The sequence below is a fragment of the Nesoenas mayeri genome (genome assembly GCF_963082525.1).
Source record: "Nesoenas mayeri genome assembly, chromosome: 4".
In the NCBI taxonomy this organism is placed as follows: Eukaryota; Metazoa; Chordata; class Aves; order Columbiformes; family Columbidae; genus Nesoenas; species Nesoenas mayeri.
This window is the reverse complement of record NC_137540.1, coordinates 5,666,487-5,688,821: the sequence shown is the minus strand read 5'-3', so window position 1 is coordinate 5,688,821 and position 22,335 is coordinate 5,666,487. Positions and strand designations below refer to the sequence as shown.

The following is a 22,335-nucleotide window of genomic DNA, read 5'->3' as shown; positions in this document are numbered from 1 at the left end:
TTCTCAAATTTAAATGGAACCTTCTGTGTTCCAGTTTATACCCATTACCGTTTGTCCTATCATTGGTTGTCACCGAGAAGAGCCTGGCTCCAACCTCGTGACACTCTTTACATATTTATAACCATTAATGAGGTCACCCCTCAATCTCCTCTTCTCCAAGCTCAAGAGCCCCAGCTCCCTCAGCCTTTCCTCACACGGGAGATGCTCCACTCCCTTCAGCATCTCCGTTGCTCTGCACTGGACTCTCTCAATCAGTTAAAAAAGAAAAAGCTGCGCGGCCGTGCGCTGAGTTGCGCACAGACGCGATAACGCCGGGTTTGGCGAGGCGGGAGGACCCGCTCCCCTCTGCAAACTTCCCGGGGCACAAACTTTCCCGGCCCGCCGGCCCGCGGGGGAGGGTGAGAGGGCGAAGCGGGGGCGCGCCCTCCCCTCCGCCCCTTCCCTCCCCTCTGCGGCGCGGCGCAGCCCCGCCCCGCCGGCAGCCCCGCACCGGGCGGCCGCCGGCCGCAGCGCCCCGCAGAGCCGCGCCGGGCAGAGCCGCGCCGGGGGAGGGGGCGGGAGCGGGGGCGGCCCCCGCGCTGCGCTGCGGCCCGTGCGCGCCTCTCGGCGGCGGCGGCACCGCCTGGCGCTCGGCGGCGGGTGTCCGCATCCCTGCGTCCTCCCCGCGCTCCCTCACCTCGGCGGCGATCGCCTGCCGCCCGCCCCCGCCCTCCCCTCCCCCGCACCGCCACACACACGCACACACACGCTGTGTGCGAGGGCGGGCGCCGGGAGACGGGCGGCGAGCAGAGGAGACCACCGCGCACACGCACACACACACTCCCTCTGTGCCTGCTCCTTCCTCGCCCCCCGCCGCCTCCCCTGCTCCCCCCCTCCTCCTCCTCCTCCTCCTCCTTTCTCTGCAACGAGCGAGAGAGGGAGAAGGGGGAAAAAAAGCCACTTCCAGGTATTTGTTTAGTGGATCGGCGGCTTCATTTATTCCCCCCCGCCCCCCCCTCATCCTCCCCACCGCCCCTCGCAGTTTGTTTACAAGTATCAAAGTTGTAATTGAGGAGCTGCCAAGGCACATCTGGATATTCTTCTTCTTCTTCTTTGTGTTAGGGACTGATGTGCAACTAATTAAAGGCAGACAGGCTGGTAGCGTCTGCACACTCAAGCCCCCCCAAATAAAGAGCCTGGTAAGTGACTGGTTTGCTTTTTTTCTCCTCTCCTTTCCCCCATTTTCCGTCTTTTTTTTATTTATTATTTTTTTAAGAGGTGTGTGTGGTTTGGGTTTTGTTTGTTTTATTTAATTTTGTGGTTTTGTCGGGGGCTCTTTTTTTTTCCTTGTCCTCTGGGATTGTAAAAGTAGATTAATGCTAGACTTGGGCAATAAAAGGCGCCGCTATATTAATTTATTAATTAATCTGCACCCGCCCCTCCTCCTGAATGTTAAATATGACCTTTGATCTCTCTGTCTTTGGCAGAGCAGACATGCAATATTGAACATGTACAGTCACATTTGGCTTGAGCAGGGACAGAATCTCGAACCCCGGCTAGCTATTTCTATTTATTTATTTCATTCGTTGAAATGAGGGCGATAGTTAAGGGGGGGGGGGGCGGAGGTGAGGGGAGAAATCAATAACTGCGTCTCGGGTACCCTTTTCATGCTCCGGAGATGCATCGATTAAACAATAATGACCCGGTTGGTGGTCACCATCATTTTCTCGCTCCTGGTGGCAATAAATCCCGAGAGGGGGCTGCGGGCAGAGAAAAGGTAGCCAGCGAGGGAAGCTTTTGTGGAGAGAAGCCACTTTAAAGCTGGAGGGAATAGGGCAAGAAAATGCGTATGTTACTAGATTTACAGCATAAAGGGCTGAACGCTAACGTTTTATTCCTTACCAGATGCCTGGCTTTCCTACACACGGCTGGCAAAACTAGTTTTATTGAGTAGTTGTTTTCGAGGACATGCGGCTAGGTTTTCCTATCTGGAAACGGGAGAGGGTTGGTGGGGGTTTTTTGTTCTTTTTCTTTTTTTGCTATATGCAAATCCTTCGCATCCCTCCACAAGACGACGCTTAGCCTAGAGCTTTCCGGGGCAGCCTTTGTATTGCCACCAGACCTCTGAAGGCAGCGAGAGTCTGGGTTTTTCCCTGACGTGGAAACACAGAGGTGGCTCCTGCGGGCTCGGGGTCTTTTTTTTACCGATGGAAAGACGCCCGACAGTCCCTAACGCAGCCCAGGGTAAGGTTTCTTCTGTAGATTTACGCTGCCTTCATCTGGATTTGTTTACATAAAGCCTGCTTTTTAGTGCACGACGTCGGGGGAAGACGAAGTTTTTGCACTCAGTAGGTTGGGCTGCAAACGGTTCATTAATCTAATTATGGTCGTAATTACCGTAATTGATAACCATTTTGAACTAAACATACCGGAGTCTGGAAACTAGACGTAGCCCCACGAGTGTCTCCGAAGTGAGCGTTTCTGATCGACAGCCCTACATCAGAAAAGATGCTGGAAATATCTAAACTATTTAGGTAGAGCATCTGGAAAACAAAGAGGCAGTGTTCATAAACTGAGGGCTTTTTAAGTTATGTTTATGTTTTGCTTTAGTTCGTGCAGGCTGCCATAATGTACCTTCCTCATTGCCATAAACTAAAATACCCCCCTTCACCTCCTGGGGGGTGGGGGCGGTGGGAAATAAAACGAGCACCGCGTCCTTACCCCCCTCCTAAACTTTGCTAAGCCTGAAGCAGAAAAGCCATCTTTCCCCGGCGAGGGCTGGTTCAGCAGGTACAGCGACGTGCCCTCCCGACCGTTCCCGGTTGTCTCTCCCGCGAAGCCCCGCAGAGGGGCTGTCCTCGTGTCGCTGTGTGCCCCCCCTCCGCGAACCCTCCCTGCGCAGCCCTCGGCGGTGGCGGGGAATCCTCCCGAGAGGTTGGGGATAAATACTCCGTCTTTAGTACAGCTGCAGGCGCCGGGATCGCAAGCTGTGAAATTGCCTGCCTTAAGTATTTTATTTTATTATTTATTTATTTTTTAACCTAGCCCCGCTTTCCCCCGGGGCCCTCAGACGCCCCCCCCCGCCCCCCTCCGCAGTGGGGAGGGCCGGGGGGGCCGGTGCCGCCGCGACCAGCGCCCGGCGGAGCCAGCTGTGCCGGCAGGCAGCTAATGACCGCCGGGCGCAAAGGACACCGTGGCAGCTGGCGGCTCCCTCCCCCCGCCTCCCTCTCTCACTCTCTTTTTTTTTTTTAATTATTCCTTTTATTTATTTTCTTCTCCCGCCTTTTCATTTTCCCCGGTGGCGATGGTAGGTGGCCAGCTCCTTCTCCCCATGTCGTGTGTGTCCGTCCCCCCCCCCTCCACGCCCCGCGGTGCCGCCGGCTTGTCCCGGGACGGGGTTTGCTCCGCCTGGGATGCCTCCTCAAGCCCTCTGCCCGCGGGTACGGCGGTGTGTGCCCCCCCCCCAACCGCGTCCCCCCCCGTCACCGGGTGGCCGTTGGGGCCGTTAGCGCCTCCCGCGCGCGCGCACCCCCTCGGAAATGACTTTCTGTGTTTCAGCTGCGGCAGCTCCCGTGAGGATGCAGGAGGAGCGGCTGCCCGGCCAGGCACCGACCGCGGGAATGCGCCCAGAGGAGGAGGAGGATTAAGCGACCCCCCCCGCCCCGTCCCTCTCCCCCCGGCCCCCAGCCCCCCCCGCCCCATCCCTCCCCGCCGTCCCCCCCGGCCACCATGAACACCAACGTGTGTGTGGAGAGCGGCCCCAACCCCGAGGCGCCGGGGCTGCCCAAGGACAGCCACCTGCCCGAGGGGGCCCTCAACAGCCTTGTGGATTACAACTCGGAGATGGAGAGGTACCGCTCCTTCGCCACCTTCTACAAGACCAACGGCGGCGCCTTCCCCCAGGCGGCCAAGATCGCCCGCATCACCACCCCCATCTTCCCCAGCGCCGCCGCCGCCGCCGCCGCCCGCATCGGCATGTCCCCCTGGAACTGCGACACCGCCACGGCCGCCGCCGCCACCGCCATGCTCTGGGGCAGCGGCGGCGGCGCGGCGGGCGGCGCGAGGAAGCCCTCCTCCGCCGCTGCCGCCGCCTCCGCCTCCGCGGCCGCCGCCGCCGCCTCCTCGCTGCACGCCGGCAGGGGCGGCATGCACCACCGGAGCGACTCGCAGCGGCTGGGCAAGCCCGGCTGCCCGCCGGCCGAGCAGCCCGCCCTGCCCATGGCGAACGGCAACTTCCTCTCCACCCTCTCCCCCGAGCACTGCCGGCCGCTGGCCGGGGAGTGCATGAACAAGCTCAAGTGCGGCGCCGCCGAAGCCGAGATCATGAACCTCCCGGAGCGCGTCGGCACCTTCTCGGCCATCCCGGCGCTGGGCGGCCTCTCCCTGCCCCCCGGGGTCATCGTCATGACGGCCCTGCACTCCCCCGCCGCGGCCTCGGCCGCCGTCACAGACAGCGCCTTCCAGATCGCCAACCTGGCGGACTGCCCGCAGAGCCACGCCTCGGCCTCGCCCGCCTCCGCCCTGGGCGCCGCCGCCGGCGCGGGGGGCGGCGGAGGCGGCGGCGGCGGCGGAGGAGGAGGTGGCGGCGGAGGCGGAGGGGGGGCCGGCGGCGGCGGCGGGGCCGGGGCGGGCAACCCCGCCAAGAAGAAGCGGAAACGCTGCGGGGTGTGCGTGCCCTGCAAGCGGCTCATCAACTGTGGAGTCTGCAGCAGTTGCAGGAACCGCAAAACGGGACACCAGATCTGCAAATTTAGGAAATGTGAAGAGCTTAAGAAAAAACCGGGCACTTCGCTAGAGGTCAGAGGAGATGATTTCTTTTTCCCCAGCCTCCCGCCGTCCCTCCTCAACCCCCTGCCCCCTCCCCTCCAGTGCTTCTTGTCTAGCTTCAAGATGCAGCATCCCTTTTCCGAGGCCTCCTTCAGGCTCTGAGGGTGCGGGCGAGGCCCCCCCCGCGGCGCTGCCCCGCCGCCCGCCCCCTCTCCGCCCCGCAGGGAAGAGAAACGCCGCCCCGCCGGGCTCGGCGCTGGCCGCGGCCCCCAGCCCCGCCGAGGAGGGACGGAGAGCCGCCCCCGCGGGCCCCCCCGGCGCGGGTCCCCCCGCCTTTCCGACCCGGAGGCCGGCCGAGGGGCGCCGGCCCCCGCCCCGCCAGATCGTGGCTGTTACGAGACGCTGCTCGCCTGGTTTACCTGCCGTGCTATAAGACTGCTGGCTGGCTCTGGTTTATTTTTTTATTTTTATTTTTTTCTTTTTTAGTGTTTTGTTTTGTTTTTTTTAATGGCGATCATGACGGCTCGGGGCGGTTTGCAGGGACGGGGAGGTGGGACAGTGAAAGTTTCAGCTGAACGCCTGGCTCCCGCCGTCGGAAGTTCAGGGGGAGGTGATGGCGAGTTCATCTCCAGGGTGACTGGCAGCAGTTTGTCCAAGACAGACAACTGGCCGGAGAGCCCAGTGCTCGGTGAAACGTGCCAAAGTCACCCCTTTGGCAGTATCTTTTACGAAATAACCCACTCACGATGTATAAAACACAATGGAAAAATAGCACAGGTATGACTGAACTGATTTCTGACTGAACTGTACATACAGTTGTTTTTACGACGTGTCCGCAGAGCTGACAATTTATAGCATTTCCCAACGGTTTTCAGGTTTGCCAGACATAGGAGAGACAGGCAGGTCCCATGTCGCAGACATTTCGGTTGGTGTCTCAGGGACAACAGACAATGGGAACCCAAATACACAACCGGGAGGAAAATGGCAATTGGTTGATACCATTAAGAGAAGGAAACAAGTGAGATGAAAGACTAGTAATCATACTTAATCCCTTGTCATTATTAAAATTATAGTGTTGCTGTGTAGACGCACATATCAGATGCGTCTGAAGGTGTTGAGGATGATGGATTTAGTACGGAGGAGTAGCGTGTTCTGGGTGCCATCAAGATTCGTAGTCACAGAAATTAGCAACTAAGTGAGAAATTGTAGCTTCCCTCTGTCTGTGTGTGTGTTCGTGTGTGTGCAGAGCGGTGGATTCCCCAGCTCATTGCTTGTGGGATTTCTCTCCAAGAAGAGGTGGGATGGGGGATTCCAGAGAAAAAGCAACACCAAGAGCCCATTAATTTGATCTCTGTTAAATAAATGGGGATAATGATGATGGTGTTGATACTGCCATGGGATAAAAGCAGCATTTGGGGGTTTAATTGACGTTTGGCTGATACAATTAACTCTTTCCCAACCAGCCTCATCAAACCAACTAATTAATTCTTCCTTGCAAGAGTGAACAGCCCTTGCTGCAAGTCTGATTTATAGTTCTGCATCCTCTTGGCTGTTTTTTGTGAGTGTACGGTGACCCAACATCACTAACGCAGAAACGAGGAGGGACTTCCTAGGTGCTAGAAACTAGATTGGGCTTTCAGCTCTTGGTTTTCTCAAGAATATACCCTTGTTGGTTTCATAGCAAGTTTGCAAAGAAGATACCTAATGCCCCTGTCTGTTAATGATGGATTATAATGCTGAGTACATCCTAAAAGAGACTTCTCTGACCAGAGATGTAGAGAATACCCCCGCACCGCCCAGCACTGGGGGTGCCTTTGTGCACCAGGTTCCCTCATTAGGCTTGCAAACCAGGACGCTGCTGGGATTTAATGTTTGTGATAAATGATAGGTTCTGATGGCTTATCGATCTGTGCAGAAAGCAAGCTATCTCTGGAAGAAACGAATTTGTACCTTATCAGATCTTCCCGTGGGTTTCTGTGCATCTCTGAGCGCATTTCCAGAACTTCCTCACTCCTGACAGAGGTGTTCCGCAGCCCTAAAAACTGCTCAGGCGTGTTATGAGAATGCCACCCGTTAAAATTGTTTAACCACTGTGACTAGTAAAAACCATGGTTTTATTAGCCACTTGTGTACTCTTATAACCACCTGCCTTCGGTTCTTTTCTTCATTCTCTCTCTCCCCACCCCTGCTCCTGTTTGTGCCTCGCCAGATATGTAAACACAAAAGCTCCTCTGCTGCTATACCATTACTTGAAGGAAACAGGTTTCTCTTTCTAGCTGTGGAGCTGTCAATAAGGCATCGCTTCTTTGCAGGTTGTGACCCATCACAAAGTTGGTCATGGGATATGGCTGATTTCTTTACAGGAATGTGTTTTTTCAGTAGGAGAGGAAGAGTGCCCAAACTGAGTAACTTTCTTATATGGTTGTTTTTCTTATGTCATCTTTCTTTTTTTGTTGTTTCACCACAAGTTTAAATTCTCTAATAAAGAGTGACAGCAGTGCTCTGGCTGTAAGGCCACCAGCTGGAAGGGCGTCCAAGTGACAGGGCTTACAGGAGGGCACTGCAGCGGTGTTGGGGGGTGGGCCAGGGCAGCCTCCCTGCGGGGTGAGATTTTGGAGCTGGTTTGGGGAAGCGACAGCTTCGTGTGGGTGATCCTGCGTCACCTGGGTAGGCGTGGAACCAAGGAAATGCGATGAGGATGGAGGGGTTCCCTGTCCACTACACACTTGTCAGATTTGTGAATTGCACTGGAGAGTGGCTGCAAGTTGTGGAGATGATTCAAGGCAGGGGGTGGAACTGTGTTTAAAAACGAAATAAACAGAAAATGAGAATAATAATAAACAGTAAACTGGCTGATCCCACAGAAACCATTTCTCTCTTTTTCCTTTAAATCTCTTCTTCTGCTGGTGCAATGAAGGCATACTAACTCACAAGGTTGGTACATGGAGCTGAAGACAGATTCACATCAATGCTTTCCAGGCCCTGACCCTTGCATTTTTAATGGAATGCTTCCCTCCCAGCATTTTTTTTAAACATTTGAATGATTTTTTCCTATTTTTCTTGTACTATTTTCACCTTTAAAGTGTCCCAATGCTCTAGTATTTTTCATAGAATGTTATTATTATTAGGAAATTTTATGTATGGTAAAAATAAATCTATAAAAATAAGATTGACGTCACGTTGCACGCTGCCTACTTGTGTATGTATATTCTGTGTTTGTTCAGATTTACAGGTGGGGTTTAAAGAAACATAATCTTTATTTACCCGTAGAGACTACTTATTTTCCTCTGATTGGTATATGTGTCTATAACTTCTGCAAATTATGAAGATTAGGAGCCTGGCATTACTTTGCATCCCCCTCTCTGACATAAACCATCGCATTTCAGCGTATGAATCTCAGTTGACCCACTCCTTGTTTGCATTAGTGTAGCAGCAAAGTCAGGCAGAGGGGCTGACTCGCGGTGGAAGGGTCCGAAGGGTTTGGCCCAAATGTAGAACATCTGCTGTTTGGCCATGCTGTCATCATAGCCGGTGCCGCTTGTTTTATTCGTTACAGCTGTGCTAATCGATACGTGCACTATTAAAGTAAACGTTTGCGTACCAAACCAAAGTAGTAAATACCAGCATCCCAATCCACGGCACCTCGCTGCGTCGCGTTTTAAGCCCGCGGGATTTTGGGATGGCCTTTGCTGGGGATAGGGTCACGGTGATTGATTTCAACAGGAACGGCGCCTGAACTGGAAAATCTTAACACCATATGGCATTGCCACGGGGGAGAGAGGCTGCGCTGGCAACCTCCGAACTCGCACTTCGTGTCGTGGTAGCGCACGTGAGCGCTGTTAAGGGAAGACTGCTGAGCTCTGTGGATAGGGGTCAATTAGCAGGGGCCTCAGAGGAAGCAATTTCCCTGCCGTCTATCTAGCTTTAAATTACATGCATAAGTTAAGCGGCGGCAGGATGGATTTGAGTAGCGTGAGGGGGAACTGAAAAGCTTGATAAGGAGCAGGCGGCTAACTGGGAGGTGGAAAGAAAGACCACCTTGTAGCCCATGTTGCTGAATGTTGCTGTAGGGCAGTGTTTTTCTGCCTTGTAGCCCTCCATCTGGCTGCGGCTCCCCATGCGTTAAACGCTGTGCAAGCTGGCAAAAGAGCAGTCCCTGTCCCTGGGCATTTACCGCTGGAGCAAGAACTGTGACCTATCCTGGGTGCGATTCATGTTGGCTATCGGCTGTAAAGCCCTGATCAGCTCTAAATGCCTTTTTTTCTGCCTGGGTGCTCTTGTTTTTCTGTCCCCAGGTCTGAGTCCCCAGGGAGGGTGGCTGGCGCTGGCAGTGGCTGCTGGAACTATGTGAGAGCCCTCACCTGATGACTGTGGGACTGTTGTGTGGGACTTCTGAAATGGGGCATGATCCTGCAGTGATGGCATTGGCAGTGGGCGGAGGAGGCAAGAGGCAGGGCGAGATTTGATGTTTGTTGAGCGTTTTGCAAGGGTTTTTGTCACTTTCATGCAGATTTTACACGTCTGGGATAAACATACGTTTGGTGGTGAGTTTTCCTTTTGACCTCTGGAGGTTCTTGGGGACAATGCGAGGCCTCCTGCTGCCACCTCCAGCAGACACCAGGGCAGCTGCAGGTGTCTCTGCTCACCAATGCCTCATCTCCGCCGCCTGGAAATCTCCTTGAAGCTATCACATCTGGCAAGACGGGAATGCATTGCGATTGCTGGGAGACATGGGGTTGAGGAAGATGTTGAGAGCCCAGTGGAGTAGAGTTTTTGGTCTCCTTACAGTTCTGGCAAATTATTATTGCAAGAGATAGCCTCTGAAGTGGAATTGGATGTTGTCATCTGTTTTACTGTTCCATATATTGTTTACCTTTCCTTGTGTGATACTTACAAAGCAAAGTGCCCAAACCCCATGACATAAGCGTTCAATTTAGAATGTATGTTATATACACTGCTGTTTGATAGAGTGTAGTTGGTTAAAGGAGGGCAAATACGAAGCTTCCCCTGCCTAAGGAAATCTCTTTGTGGTGGGATTTGGTGTTGGACTGAACAGAATTTCAAGGAATTCAGCAACCTCGTAGGCCAGCCAAGGGCTTAACAGCCTCCTTCATACAAACGCTGCTTTCTGCTTGCATTGGAAATTGCTTGCTTTAAATCAGTGAAGTATGATTGTTTGCCACTGAAATTGTCCATATGGTAAGAGAGGTTGACTGGTTGTGGCGGCTCCACGTTTTGATTGCACCGTATTGTTCTTTGAGCATTTTTCTAAGTACCAATGTAGGTTATACAGTTATACAGTTATACATCAGGATTCTGCAGCAGACTTTGGTCTTCAGTGTCGTGACTGATTGGTTAGCCTTTTATTTTTAAGGTGACATAATGAAATCTTTGTGTATTGTTTAGGCTGGACAAGTTGCATGTGTTGTGAGAAAGATGATGAATAAACCCATGTTTTCTTTTTCCTAGAGCAGGAATTAGCTTAATAAGTACCTTTCTTTCCCCCCCAAAAAAATTATCAAAGTCATTTTGGACCATATATTTCAGTTAGCAGCGTGTAAAACCATCATGACTTGGACTCCTATACCAGCTACAATGCTTACAAAATGTCGCGGGCTATATGCGTCATGCCTTGTTCATACGGGGAGACTCATTTAAGCTGGTAGATATGTAAGTATCATATACCACTCATTTGGGGTGGTTAACCTAAATAACAGTCTCAGTTTTTGTCTGCCTGTACATGTGTATTCATGTTATTGTTTTTTTGGGCCACTTTCCACAGAATTCTGTTTGCTAAGTTGACACCCATCATATTGGTCACTTGGAGAATGAATTAGTATGTGGTCCCTTTTGAAGAGCAACATCTTACTACATCTTTGGTTTTAAAAGAAATGTGCTCTAGAGAGTTAAATAAAAGGCAGTTATTCATTTCTGTATGCTGTCATATACTTGGTACATAGATATGGCCGAGAACAGGTCTTTTCCCAAATATCCTAAAAATTTGTATCTGTAAAAAGAAAACTAGTAGTCTTTGGGCTTTTAACATGAATGTATTTTAAGGGTTAGGCTTGGTGAAATATTTCTAAGCAGGCAAACTTAAAATCTACACCTTAAAGTCTCATCAAATACAGCATTATCCTTTTGATCACTGGCTGCAATTGGAAGCAGCTGCTGGTTTTGTAGGGAAAGGCTTTAATATAAGCTTTTTGGATGTACCCAAGTGAGTTAGGAGCAATAAGAAAGTAACTCATGTCACCGTAAGAAAGTCCCTGGGACTTGGCCTGGGTTGCCAACAATTCCTGAGTCACCGACTATGTGCTTAAAAATTTCTATCAGATACCTTGTCTGCTGAGGAGCAGCACCACCCGAAAAAAGCATCTCTGTGCTTCTGTGGTGTCTGTATTTTTTGATAGCACATCTACTTCAAATGATCATGTTGAACAGCAATGTCTTGAAGCGTGCGGTTTCATTTGACGCTTTTTTGCTATTTGGGAACCCAGCTTGCTGTGTCTGTCTTCTCTCTTCTTTTGGGTACCTCTGTTGTTTCCCACAGTCGAATCTTATTCAGTCACATGCAAACACCTGTCCTGAAATTGAATTACTTTGCGGCCTATAGTCATCCTCCATTTCAGCATCCTACGCTTTCTGTTTGTTGAGTTATGTTGCACCGTACTTTAGGTGCGACAGCCATTTAATAACGTTGAAGCCTTCACTCTGCAGGGGCTAAAAAGATCCCAGCAGGCTTGTTAACTTCTACTCTCAGACTTGATGTGGAATATTTTCTTCTCCGTGGAACTCCTAGGCATCCTCTTAATTAACACTCTAAAAATCCATAACCAGGTATTTGTGAAGCCTGTTGAATTTTTTTGCAGTTTTCTGAAGTTTCTCCATCCCTTCCTATTTAACCAGACACTCCGCTGTTAAGTGAGATATGAGAAGGTAAAAGGAATAAGGCAGCCTGGGTCACGCTGGATACTGCGTTCTTGGTGGGCAGCAAACTCGTCAAATGCTTTTCTCTTACTCACCATAGGGTTTTATTCTTTCTCCTGCTCTAGTCAGTATTCTCCTTTATCTCAGTCTCTGAAGTGTTGGACATTTTAAAGCTTTGCGCCTCTCCTGTCTTAGGACAGTATTCCTTTCAGTTCCAGACTGCTGTGGCCATGGTCTCTGTTGTACTTCTGTGTAGGATCACCATTAGCTGGTATCAGACTTAATTTGACTAGGAGTTATTTGTACAGGGATGAGAGAGATAATTCAGTGGTTTAGGAGGTGGAGAAAAATTTGGAGTGAAGGGAGAAGCTTAATAAACACTGAAAAATGATGGGAAATCCTATGGACTTCAGGATGGATATAAGATCCTCTCAAACAGAGGAGGATGCCATAGTGGCTGAGGGTGGGTTATAACGTGCAAAGCCTCAGTGCGGGGATGTCTGCCCCTCTGTAGGACAGACTCGCTTACTGTGAGGCAGACGGGCCGAACACTGGAGGTGATCTGCTGGCAGGAGGGATACAGTGGTAGTGCTGAAAATGGCAGAGGGGTCTCCCCTGGTGAGGAGAAAGCAGATTATAGCTGCTGCTGTGAGCAGGAGGTTTGCCATCAGCAATTGAGGTGAGGCAGTTTAAGAGCTCACCAGTAATCGTCTTCCCAGCACTTCTCTTGGGGAAGGCCAAGACTTCATACAACAGAAGGAGACCTCGATGAGGGTAAGGAGGGCTTTCCACATGCCCTTGTTGACAGTGTAATCCAGTTTCTTTAATTCATTTTTTAAATTGACTAGAATTTATGGAGAGAATCTGGGTACCAGGGTGAGCATGTGGTACGGGAAGAGCTGCATGATCTGAACAAGTTGTTCAAGAGCTGAGGAAATGATAAAGGCATATATACAGACAAGCTGACAAATGTGAAAGAGGGAGGGAACGCTTGCAAATGAAAGGCTGAAAATGATGATTTTTTGCACGAGGACTGCTTGGGCTTAGAGGATTTTTGGTTGGTATGTACTGCATGTCCTAGGAAAGCCAGAGCATGCACAAAGACTTTGCTCCATCATCATAAAAGAGATACCCCAAAATAACTGAGGTTCAGGAACATCCATCCTCTGCACATCCTAACAGCTGGGTAGGGATGCAGAGGTGGTGCAGCGACCTTGGCAGCTACAGGCTTGGAAGAGAGCTGAAGAGCTCTAGCCATCTATGTAGAAGGTACAAGGAGGGCAGAGCATGATTATCATGGTGCAGTTAAAGATGTCAGAAATGGAAAATAAGAGGCGGGGAGTATATGTTTTTAAATATGTGATCTCCAAAGCAAGTGGTATCAGTCAAACAAAGGCTGTTGGTTTTAGAGTGAGCAAAAGAGGAGAAAATATATTTGGAAAGGTCGTGGGTTTGAATAGCTAGCCACCAGGGAGTGGGTGAGAGGGGACTCGGTGACACAAGCTTAGTAATGATGTAAAACCTGTTCCCTTTAAGTCACCAGTTCATCTGAGCTCAGGGAGGCAGGGATCACAGTTGGCTGGTTGCTTGGAGGTTGATGTAAAATAAATTGGAGGTCAAAGTCCAGCAGAGGTGGCCGTGTCATGAACATAATCACTGAGACAGGTCTTAATTGTCATCCTTAAAAATTTCAGAAGACATACCCAGGAATGAATAGGGTTCAGAGCCATTTACAATCTTTTAATGTTTTCCCCTCCAGTCGGGAGTTGTGGTAACCTGCTGTATAAGAGTTTGCGTTGCTGCTCGTCCCCCTGGATCCGATCGGACAATACATGGTGCTCACTGGCTGTGGAAGAGCTGGAGAGCCAAGCTGGTACCTATAATGAGTCTTAGGCATTGGCTGAAAATCCTCCCTCAGCCCAGGTAACTGAGTACTGCATTTAAGTGATTTTTTTTTCTTTTTCTTGCAAGTTTTACAGAAAAAGAAACAAGCAAGCAGAAGCCAAACATTTAATGGATATATTTTTCACTGGCTCCTTTATCAACAGTGTATGAAAAATCCCAAAGGACAGAAGCAGTTAGCTAACCAATGAGGCATCATAGCTGATTTTAGGTTCCATGCAGGAGAAAAAGACGCGGAAGCCCCAGCAGCTCTAGGGGAAAGAGATTTAAATTTAGGCTTGGTACTGAGAAACGTGCCTCCCCTCTGCTTGGAGACCAGCCCATGAGAGATTACCGTACCCCAGAGCAGCAGTCTGCAGGATGATAGAGATGTCAGTCTGCGAATGCAAAGACTTGCACCACTGGATGATGAACCAGCAGGGATTTCTCATTAATGGGATGAATGTTAACAAGAGGAATTCTGTTTTGTGAGTTTGTGTGTGGGGGAAGGATAAATGATAGGGGCTGATGGATGGTCTTCACAGGGATTTGATTAGGGAGAAGGTGAATGGCAGTGTGTGTGAGAGAGACAGGGGGGTGCGTGGCACGTGGTGCATCCATTGCAGAAGGCGGGCGCACTTCAAATTGATAATGTCTGACAGAGGAGAAGCAGCAGAAGTAACCAGGCAGGTCCTAGGCAAAAGCAGAAGCTGAGCAGTGGTGTGGATATTTCATTTTTAGCGTCTCTTGCATTGTAAGGTCTTGGTCTTTATGTTGCATGATGGTAACAGACCTGTAGCCAAGAATTTCTCTATAAAACTTTTCCTAGTAACAGAGATTTGTGCTTTATGCTAATAAAACTTTTGGCTGTTTGATCCTAATTCCCACAGTCAGCATGGGAGCACTGAGTGACAGCTTTTCTGACCTGCTTAGCATCAGTCTTGGTTCTCAAGTAACACTGTATTGGAGCTTGTGCCAGCCCCTCTCCATCCCAGAAAAAGCAGGAGACAGACCAGACCTACTGGTTGGAAGGCCAGACATCTAGAACCAACAAACAATCCCTCATCCTACCTGCGGCCTTCAGATGCTGATGGAATGTAAAGAATAGATTTAAAAAACAAAGGCGAAGTAGCCACATAAGTTGAACAAACACTCTAGCAGGCTTAGCAGCTCCATCCCCAGGTGCAAGGATAGCTGGAAAAACTGAAGGAACTGCAGAAATAGGGCAACTGTAGAAATAGGGAAAGAAACGTGAATCCCTTCGGCAGTGAGATACGAGAGAGCCCTGACCTGAAAAGCCAAACCTCCGATGTCTTCCCTGCTGCCTTTGCCAGAAGCCTTTAGGAACCCCGTCCGAGGCCGCAGCGTGGCCAGCTGGCCCCGGCCCCTCTTGCCCGCCTCTGCCAGCCCCACACGCGGGGTGCCAGGCACGGGGAAGCCGTCGGCCAAACCGGCTGCTCCCCTGGGGAGTGAGTGGGACGACAGAGGTGGAGACTTGGCTCTGTCCCTCGGCTCGCTGGCCAAAAGGGCTGCGCTGGCACAAGGGAGGGAGCATGCTGGAAGGCGACTGCGGCCAGTTGTTCTCAGACGGGGAAGGATGAGGAGAGGAGATGTGTTCCTTTCCAGGGCTCTGCCTGCATCCTGGGGTGATGTTCCTATCCAGGGCTCTGCCTGCATCCTGGGGTGATGTTCCTATCCAGGGCTCTGCCTGCATCCTGGGGTGATGTTCCTATCCAGGGCTCTGCCTGCATCCTGGGGTGATGTTCCTATCCAGGGCTCTGCCTGCATCCTGGGGTGATGTTCCTTTCCAGGGCTCTGCCTGCATCCTGGGGTGATGTTCCTATCCAGGGCTCTGCCTGCATCCTGGGGTGATGTTCCTATCCAGGGCTCTGCCTGCATCCTGGGGTGATGTTCCTATCCAGGGCTCTGCCTGCATCCTGGGGTGATGTTCCTATCCAGGGCTCTGCCTGCATCCTGGGGTGATGTTCCTATCCAGGGCTCTGCCTGCATCCTGGGGTGATGTTCCTATCCAGGGCTCTGCCTGCATCCTGGGGTGATGTTCCTATCCAGGGCTCTGCCTGCATCCTGAGGTGATGTTCCTATCCAGGGCTCTGCCTGCATCCTGGGGTGATGTTCCTATCCAGGGCTCTACCTGCATCCTGGAGTGATTTTCCTTTCCAAGGCTCTGCCTGCATCCTGGGGTGATGTTCCTATCTAGGGCTCTGCCTACATCCTGGGGTGATGTTCCTATCCAGGGCTCTGCCTGCATCCTGGGGTGATTCTTGTGCTTTCCAGCCATGATGCAAGCAATGCTTTAGTGGCTCGAGCTGCCTCTCTGAGAGGTAGCGTGGCTGGTCTTAGCTGTAGGTGCTCACTGGCATGGAGAAGGCTTCCATCACTAACATTTCCTGGGACCGGGCTGTTTTTCTTTGACAGCATTAGTCTGGATTCCTTATGATTTCTGATCCTGTATTTGCCATCTGTTTTCCCCAATGGTGTTATGCATTTTTTCAGATGAAAAAAGTGAAATTGTTTACCCATTCCCCAAATCTAATATCATATATAAAGTGAAAAAAATTAATATATAAAATAAACTGTGGTGTGTACTGAATGTAAATGAGGAACATGTTTGCTTGTTCTTTCTCCTGTGGAGAAACACATTACTCCTCGAACTAATCCTATTGATTTAGTTGGGGAGCTACTGCCTGCTGCTGGTGCTGAGTCTAGGTGGCAGGATCCATCCCTACAGTGACAGGTCTCTAACTCCCCTATGACCGTGGGCACAAACCCTTTATTCCCCAGATAGCCTCACCAAGATCTCCAGACGTTACCTCTGAGCGAGCTGTTGGAGAGGAGCTGGGTTTTCAAAGCATGACCCCAAGTTAGGAGTACATGTTTTTTTAATTTCTGTTTGCAGTGTCCCATGGCAAAGGTTTACTTTTCACTTGGTGGAGCTGGCAGCAGAGAAAGTCAAATGAGTTTCCTAATCTGGTGTGTTCTAAATCTGGTTTGTCTCAAATATGGCCTGAGAGATATGCAGCGCAAGTGGAAAAATAACTGCCAGCACGCAGATGCGTGTCCTCTCAGAGCAAATAAAGCTGACTTTTAAAATAAATATTAAATCTCATCCTTGGTATGAAGGGAGACAGGCCTATAGCTCAGGTATGGGGAGAGATATTTTAAGGTGGGCTGTGGAAGCAGACTCACCACCGAGCTTCTGACCCGGCGGACGTGTCCCGTTTTATCTGCTAAGTCCAATAATAAGCTCGTTATTAGAGGACATCTGTTAGCGCCTGATAACACGTACAGCGAGCAGGAGCGCAGCGTCAGTGGGCAGCCGGGGATTTTGGCAGCTGTGGGGAGCAGCAGATTCGTGGACTGTTTCACACCTTGTCCAAAGCTGGTGTGTCCCTCTCCCCCAGCAGCCACCCCCTTGGTGTCAGCACCATGGGACACTCGGGAGTCCCTCCAGGGCAAGGAGCAGAGCGACTGGGAGAAATGTGCCCTGTGCTGGCTCTGCCTTTCTTTCCCTTTCCCTTTCCCTTTCCCTTTCCCTTTCCCTTTCCCTTTCCCTTTCCCTTCCCTCCTTTCCTCCTTCCCTCCTTTCTTCCGTGCAATTCACACACCACTTTCTTGCCCCCAAGCCTCCTCATCTGAAGAAAAGCGTTCAAGGAGACTCTTGTGTGAGCTGAATCTGAGCATCAGGAGGTTTTCCCCAAAGTCGTTGCTGTAGGTAATGTATATTTATGAGCGGAACAAAGTGGGCCATAGATACTTTCAAAGTCTGTTTTCCTCTCTGGGTGGCTCGGTATTTAGACACGTAAGGAGGGGAGATGCTGTCCAGACCGTGTTCACTAGTGGGGGTAGAATGTGAGTTTTGGAGCACATGGATTTGCAGAAGATTCTGTACTGTTTATGTGTTAGCAACGCTGTGTGTGTATTTGATGTCATTTCCAGTGTGATCAAGCTGACAAGGTGTGAGGAAAGCATTCAGTCACTAGTGTGTGGCCAGTGGTGGCCAGTGTTTGCTGGGCTACTGATTGATCCAAATTGCACTTCATGCGGGGCCACCTGAACTTTCTGGCCACTGCGGAGCACCAGATTTCTCTGTCTCTGATCATGTATCTGTATATGTACACATATGTGTTTATCAAGATATACATACAGACATATATATTTATATAACTTAGTGGGCCAAATTTCATGCTACACATCCACTGGCCTTTCTTTTGGGAAATACAGGAACATCCACCAGTTTCATTTGTCTTGCCATGTGAATATGAGATGCATTAAGGACAAAGTTCCTTCACCGCTGTCTATTTCTGTGGTTGTGTAGGTCTTTGTAAAGATGGTCAGGTAGCTCAGATCTTGTTGAACATACCTCAGCTGCTCATACTTTCCCAAAGGGCCTCTGTTGAGCTGGATCATTTCAGCCAGGACTCCGCAGGAGGAATGAGGAGTGCCACATCTGGCCAGTAATTTGCTGTAGCCGTGTGAATTTGCCTCAATGAGAGTGGGATTTTTGCTCACGGATCAAACATCAAAGCATTCTTACATAATGCAACATTTTTAACATCAGTAAAGTATTAGGTCATAATTGTGTAATGCCCTGATATGTTTTATTATTGTATTTTATTTCTGAATGTGGTTCACCTGAACCTAAGTGATTCCCTAGCCTTGCAGAAAATAATAATGCAGATAACTTACAGCGAGTCCTGGTCATGCAGGTGTGAATTTGGGCTGTAGCCCAAGCAACAGCATCCTGAGCAGGAGTGGCCAGTTTTCCTGATCCCCCATCTCCATACCAAATCTTTCAGGTGGCTGTGAGACTCAGAGAGCCAAGGAGAAGGGCGTCTCTGGCAGGTTTTGTAGGCATGAGATGGCCAAGGGCTGGGCTGGGCCAGCACGTGGCCTTTGGGTGAGCCTGGCCCCGTGGGCTCCGTCGGTCGGTCTGTCACCCTGTGGGGCTGTGGAAGGCATCATTCTTTAATGAATGCTTTTGCTGTGAAAATACAGAGCTCAGCTGTCAAAACGGAGTCTCTGGTGAGGAATTTGCAGCCCCTGCCAGCATGTTGTTTTCATGCCGAGTTTGTGCAGTGTGTGCACGCACGCACGTGTGGCAAGGCTCTGCTTTTACACGTCTGCGTGGGGCAACCAGGACAGATATATAGGTATCATTTTTTCATTGCTGCTTAACTGAAGTGATTTTCACTCTTCTGTTCCTTTCAGTTGCCTCTTTTACCTCCTCCTCCAAAAATGTAGAGTACTCGGTTCCCTACATGAATCTGATTTTTCAAGGCAACAATTATAATTTCAAATGTTTGAGCTACTTCTTTTGCAGCGAAAGCTGGCAAGAAGGGAACAGAAAAGAGAATTTGAAAGTGTGGAGGTCATTTCATCCCAAGTTTGTGCAGGGATAGATTCTCTTGAGCACCACACTTTATGGCATTACCTGCTGAAGAAGAAACCGGGGCTGTGGGTTTCTGAGCATCCTCCCGGGAGCGAGCCTGCTGTTTGTCAGCATTTGCACCGGCATGAGCAGTGAAGGCTTTTACAGCAGAACCACGCTGATCAGCTCTGGTTCTGCTCCTCACCACCCCTGCTTGGGCTTCCAGGGGGATCTGTCTTCCCTGTCACTCAGGATAACGATTCCCCGCCAGCAGCACAGAGATCCAGAAATGCGCTGTAATCTTGTGGGGGAGTTTGATTCCCCAGCTGGGACTCCTGAATTTGTGCAGCTGGGTGGTAGATGGTCATTGCACTTAAGCTTATACGTTGGTGTGCTGAACTGCTAAATGGGCTGAAGGGTCTGTTTTTGTCTGGGAATAACCTTGGTTCTTGGAGCGGTAAAATCTATGGATTTCATCGCATAAATTGGTTTAGATTTAGCTCGATCCACCTATTCAATTTTAGAAGCTTTCCTTTTTGTTTAACCATGGTTTAATAATTCATTCCCAAATCAGGGGTTAGCACAATGGATATTTAACTGCAAATGTATATCTTTAATTAGAACTTGGTACGTGGATGCAAAATTCCTTATCTTGTAGTTTTTCAAAAGCACACATACTAAACCACAGCTTTGCCCTTCAAAAATATTATTCCATGTATTTAAAGGTCTGAATGACCTTTTAATCAGGCATTGCACCTTTACTCCCAGCTGATATGACAACGTCTGACAGTAACTCAACCTGATGCTGCAAGAAAATAAATAAAGGCCATCTCATTCACTATGTCTTTAAATCTCTCTGTCTGGCTCTGGTTTTGTGTTTAGGGAGGTGCACCTACAGCGGAGCATTATGTTTAGTTTTCAGGTATTGAGTTTAATACGTCCGCATGCCTGGCTGTTCTTTTGAGGTCAATTTAGTCGTACGATTGTTTCCTGTCATTCTAAACTCCAGCTTCTTCTGCCATCAGCCTCTTTATGAATTATAAATCTGTGCACCTCGCTCTGAGCAGCCATCTTACAGCCCACGCAGAGCGGTGCGGATGGGCTGGCAATCGCGTTAGCAATCCTCGGCGTACCTGGGGAGGGGGGCTGCTGCGCTTTGTCACCGCTTGTGCTGACGCCAAACACACCTAACGGCGCCACACAGGGACTGGTAAAGATGGTTCTGGGCAATTCCTACTTTTGGACCAGCGGCGACACAAAGAAAACTCATACTGACCAGTTCATTGTCTTTGAAAGTCAATTTTCAGATGATTTATTAAAGCCTAACGTTTGTGGAGGGCGAGTGGGTATTGAATTGAACACGGGTTGGAATTCTGGTGACACAGCAGAAGTATTTTTACCTCTAGTATTTCCATGGGCGTGAGTGATAAACATAACAATAAGAGCTCCCCTTTCATGTGGCTTTTACAATAAGAGGAGCCGTGTGCTGCTTGAGTCTGACTATCACAAAATGGGCTAATTTTTCAACAAAAAAATACTTGCTGTACTAATGAGCAGTTCCGTGGAATTCAGCAAGAAATATTCTGTTGTCAAGTACAATGCACACTGTGTGCTGTAGGGTCCATAGGTTATTGGATTTTGGTGGAAAAATCTAGGAAAATACTTTAAAGGTACTCCCTGAAGCAAAAATGAAAGAATTCCTTCAAAAAGAGATGTGGTATTTATATATGACGTGAGCCAAATCAGTGCGCGCTCTTTCATTACAAGTATATATTTGCAGTTTTCACAAGTTGTGCTTTTAGGGGTGTTTCATTGCACGTGATGCTGCTATTTGTGAGCAGTTCTTAATGAAACAAGTATTGGGAGGGATCTGGGACTGACTAACGCAAAGTCACCCCAGGGTTTGTTCTCACCTCCCTGGTCGGCCCATAGTCATTAGCTCTGGAGCAGAGACGTGTGGGTCTAGATTCAGGGGTTCAAGAGCACTTTCATCATCTTTTGACTTTGAAGGAAATTGAGGGCAAGACGCACCTCACAGGAATGACACAACCTGTGTGGGCCCAGCGCCTCCTTCTCTCATGTGTGTTGCACTTTAAAGCCATGAAGGGAATTGGCCTGTACTCAAGCATGTGTGGAGACACCTAAATGCAAGAGGATGTCATTCTCTGGGGACAACAGGTGGGGGAAGGAGGGAGGCAGACTGATTCTATGTAAGCCAAGGTCCAGCATGTGTGCAAAAGAAAGCACGAGGGCAGCCCCCCAAGTCAGTAGGATGTTTCCCTCACTGAAATGAAGTCAAGGATGTGCTTAAGTGCTTTCTGCATTGCAACCTAAACGTGGAATGAGGGGACCAGCCTGAGGTTTGGAAATGCCACCCCGTGCTCCCAAGGCATCTGTAGACACAGCACGCTTTCCTAATGACGGAGCAATACCTTCGTTATTCCCCTGTCAAAAGAAGTGTTCTTGCCAAAGCACGTCTAACCTACACTCCCACCAAGCCATAACTTTACGTGCACTCTACCAAGGCACAGGCAGAAACCATTATAAAACTGTGTGGTTATCCTAAAAGCACTATCTGTTTTCCAAGAGGTTTATTTTCTAGCGATGTTTACATTTCCATGTCTACCTTGTTTAACTAACTAAGGAGAAGACGGAATATTTAGGTGTGTTATATACTGAGTACGATGTATCGCGTATGATCCTAAAATGGTGTGTGTTTGGAGAAAGGATGTTTCTATTAATTGTCAAGCAATGTGAGGCATCGTGTTGTTCCTAAATAACTGAAAGTATGCCTAAAATGTAAAGGAAAAGAACAACTAGAAGAACTCAAGTATGCCAATGCCGCAAAAGAAAGCTTAACTTGTTTTCTTGCTTTTTTTTTAGAGAACACCTGTTCCCAGCGCTGAAGCATTCCGATGGTTCTTTTAAGCAGTAGTGTATCTTATTTTCAAGGCAGTCCGAAGTGAATGGCAAGCTAAAGTCTTGTTTTAAGAAACTGCTTAGTCCACCATTGAAGAATATACTCAGACACTCTTTTCATTTATGTATAGGGGTTTCCTCAAAAGCAAAAGACAAAAATCTGGGAGCCTGGGGAATTGGCCAGCTTCTTCACATTCAGTACACTGATTCTTTCTTTGATGTAACTTAGCTATACTAGTGAAGTTGTTGTCTATTTTTAAAGTGGCTGTAAAAAAAAACAAAAAAAAAAGAAGTTTGGGTAAACCCCTGCTATAAAGTCATGTATCTTTGAAAAGTAACATATCTATACTTCATTTTCAAATATATGTGTTTCAGTACTGTAAACTGTACAGATAGCCGCTTGTATTTTGTGTGTTTAGACACAAGGAGACAATCATGTCTGAGCATCTATGGAGATTAACGGTTTGTAC

At 49.3% G+C, this 22,335-nt stretch overlaps 1 protein-coding gene across 1 annotated transcript; it reads left to right on the top strand.

The window, feature by feature from the left end:
- Positions 1 to 3,708: 3,708 nt before the first annotated feature.
- On the top strand, positions 3,709 to 21,874 carry CXXC4 (CXXC finger protein 4; the record flags this gene model as incomplete). The annotated part of the gene is made up of 3 exons (XM_080343334.1): positions 3,709 to 4,516; positions 4,559 to 4,776; positions 21,830 to 21,874. The coding sequence occupies 3 exons, from the start codon at positions 3,709 to 3,711 to the stop codon at positions 21,872 to 21,874; spliced, it is 1,071 nt and encodes a 356-aa protein (XP_080199460.1).
- Positions 21,875 to 22,335: the final 461 nt, after the last annotated feature.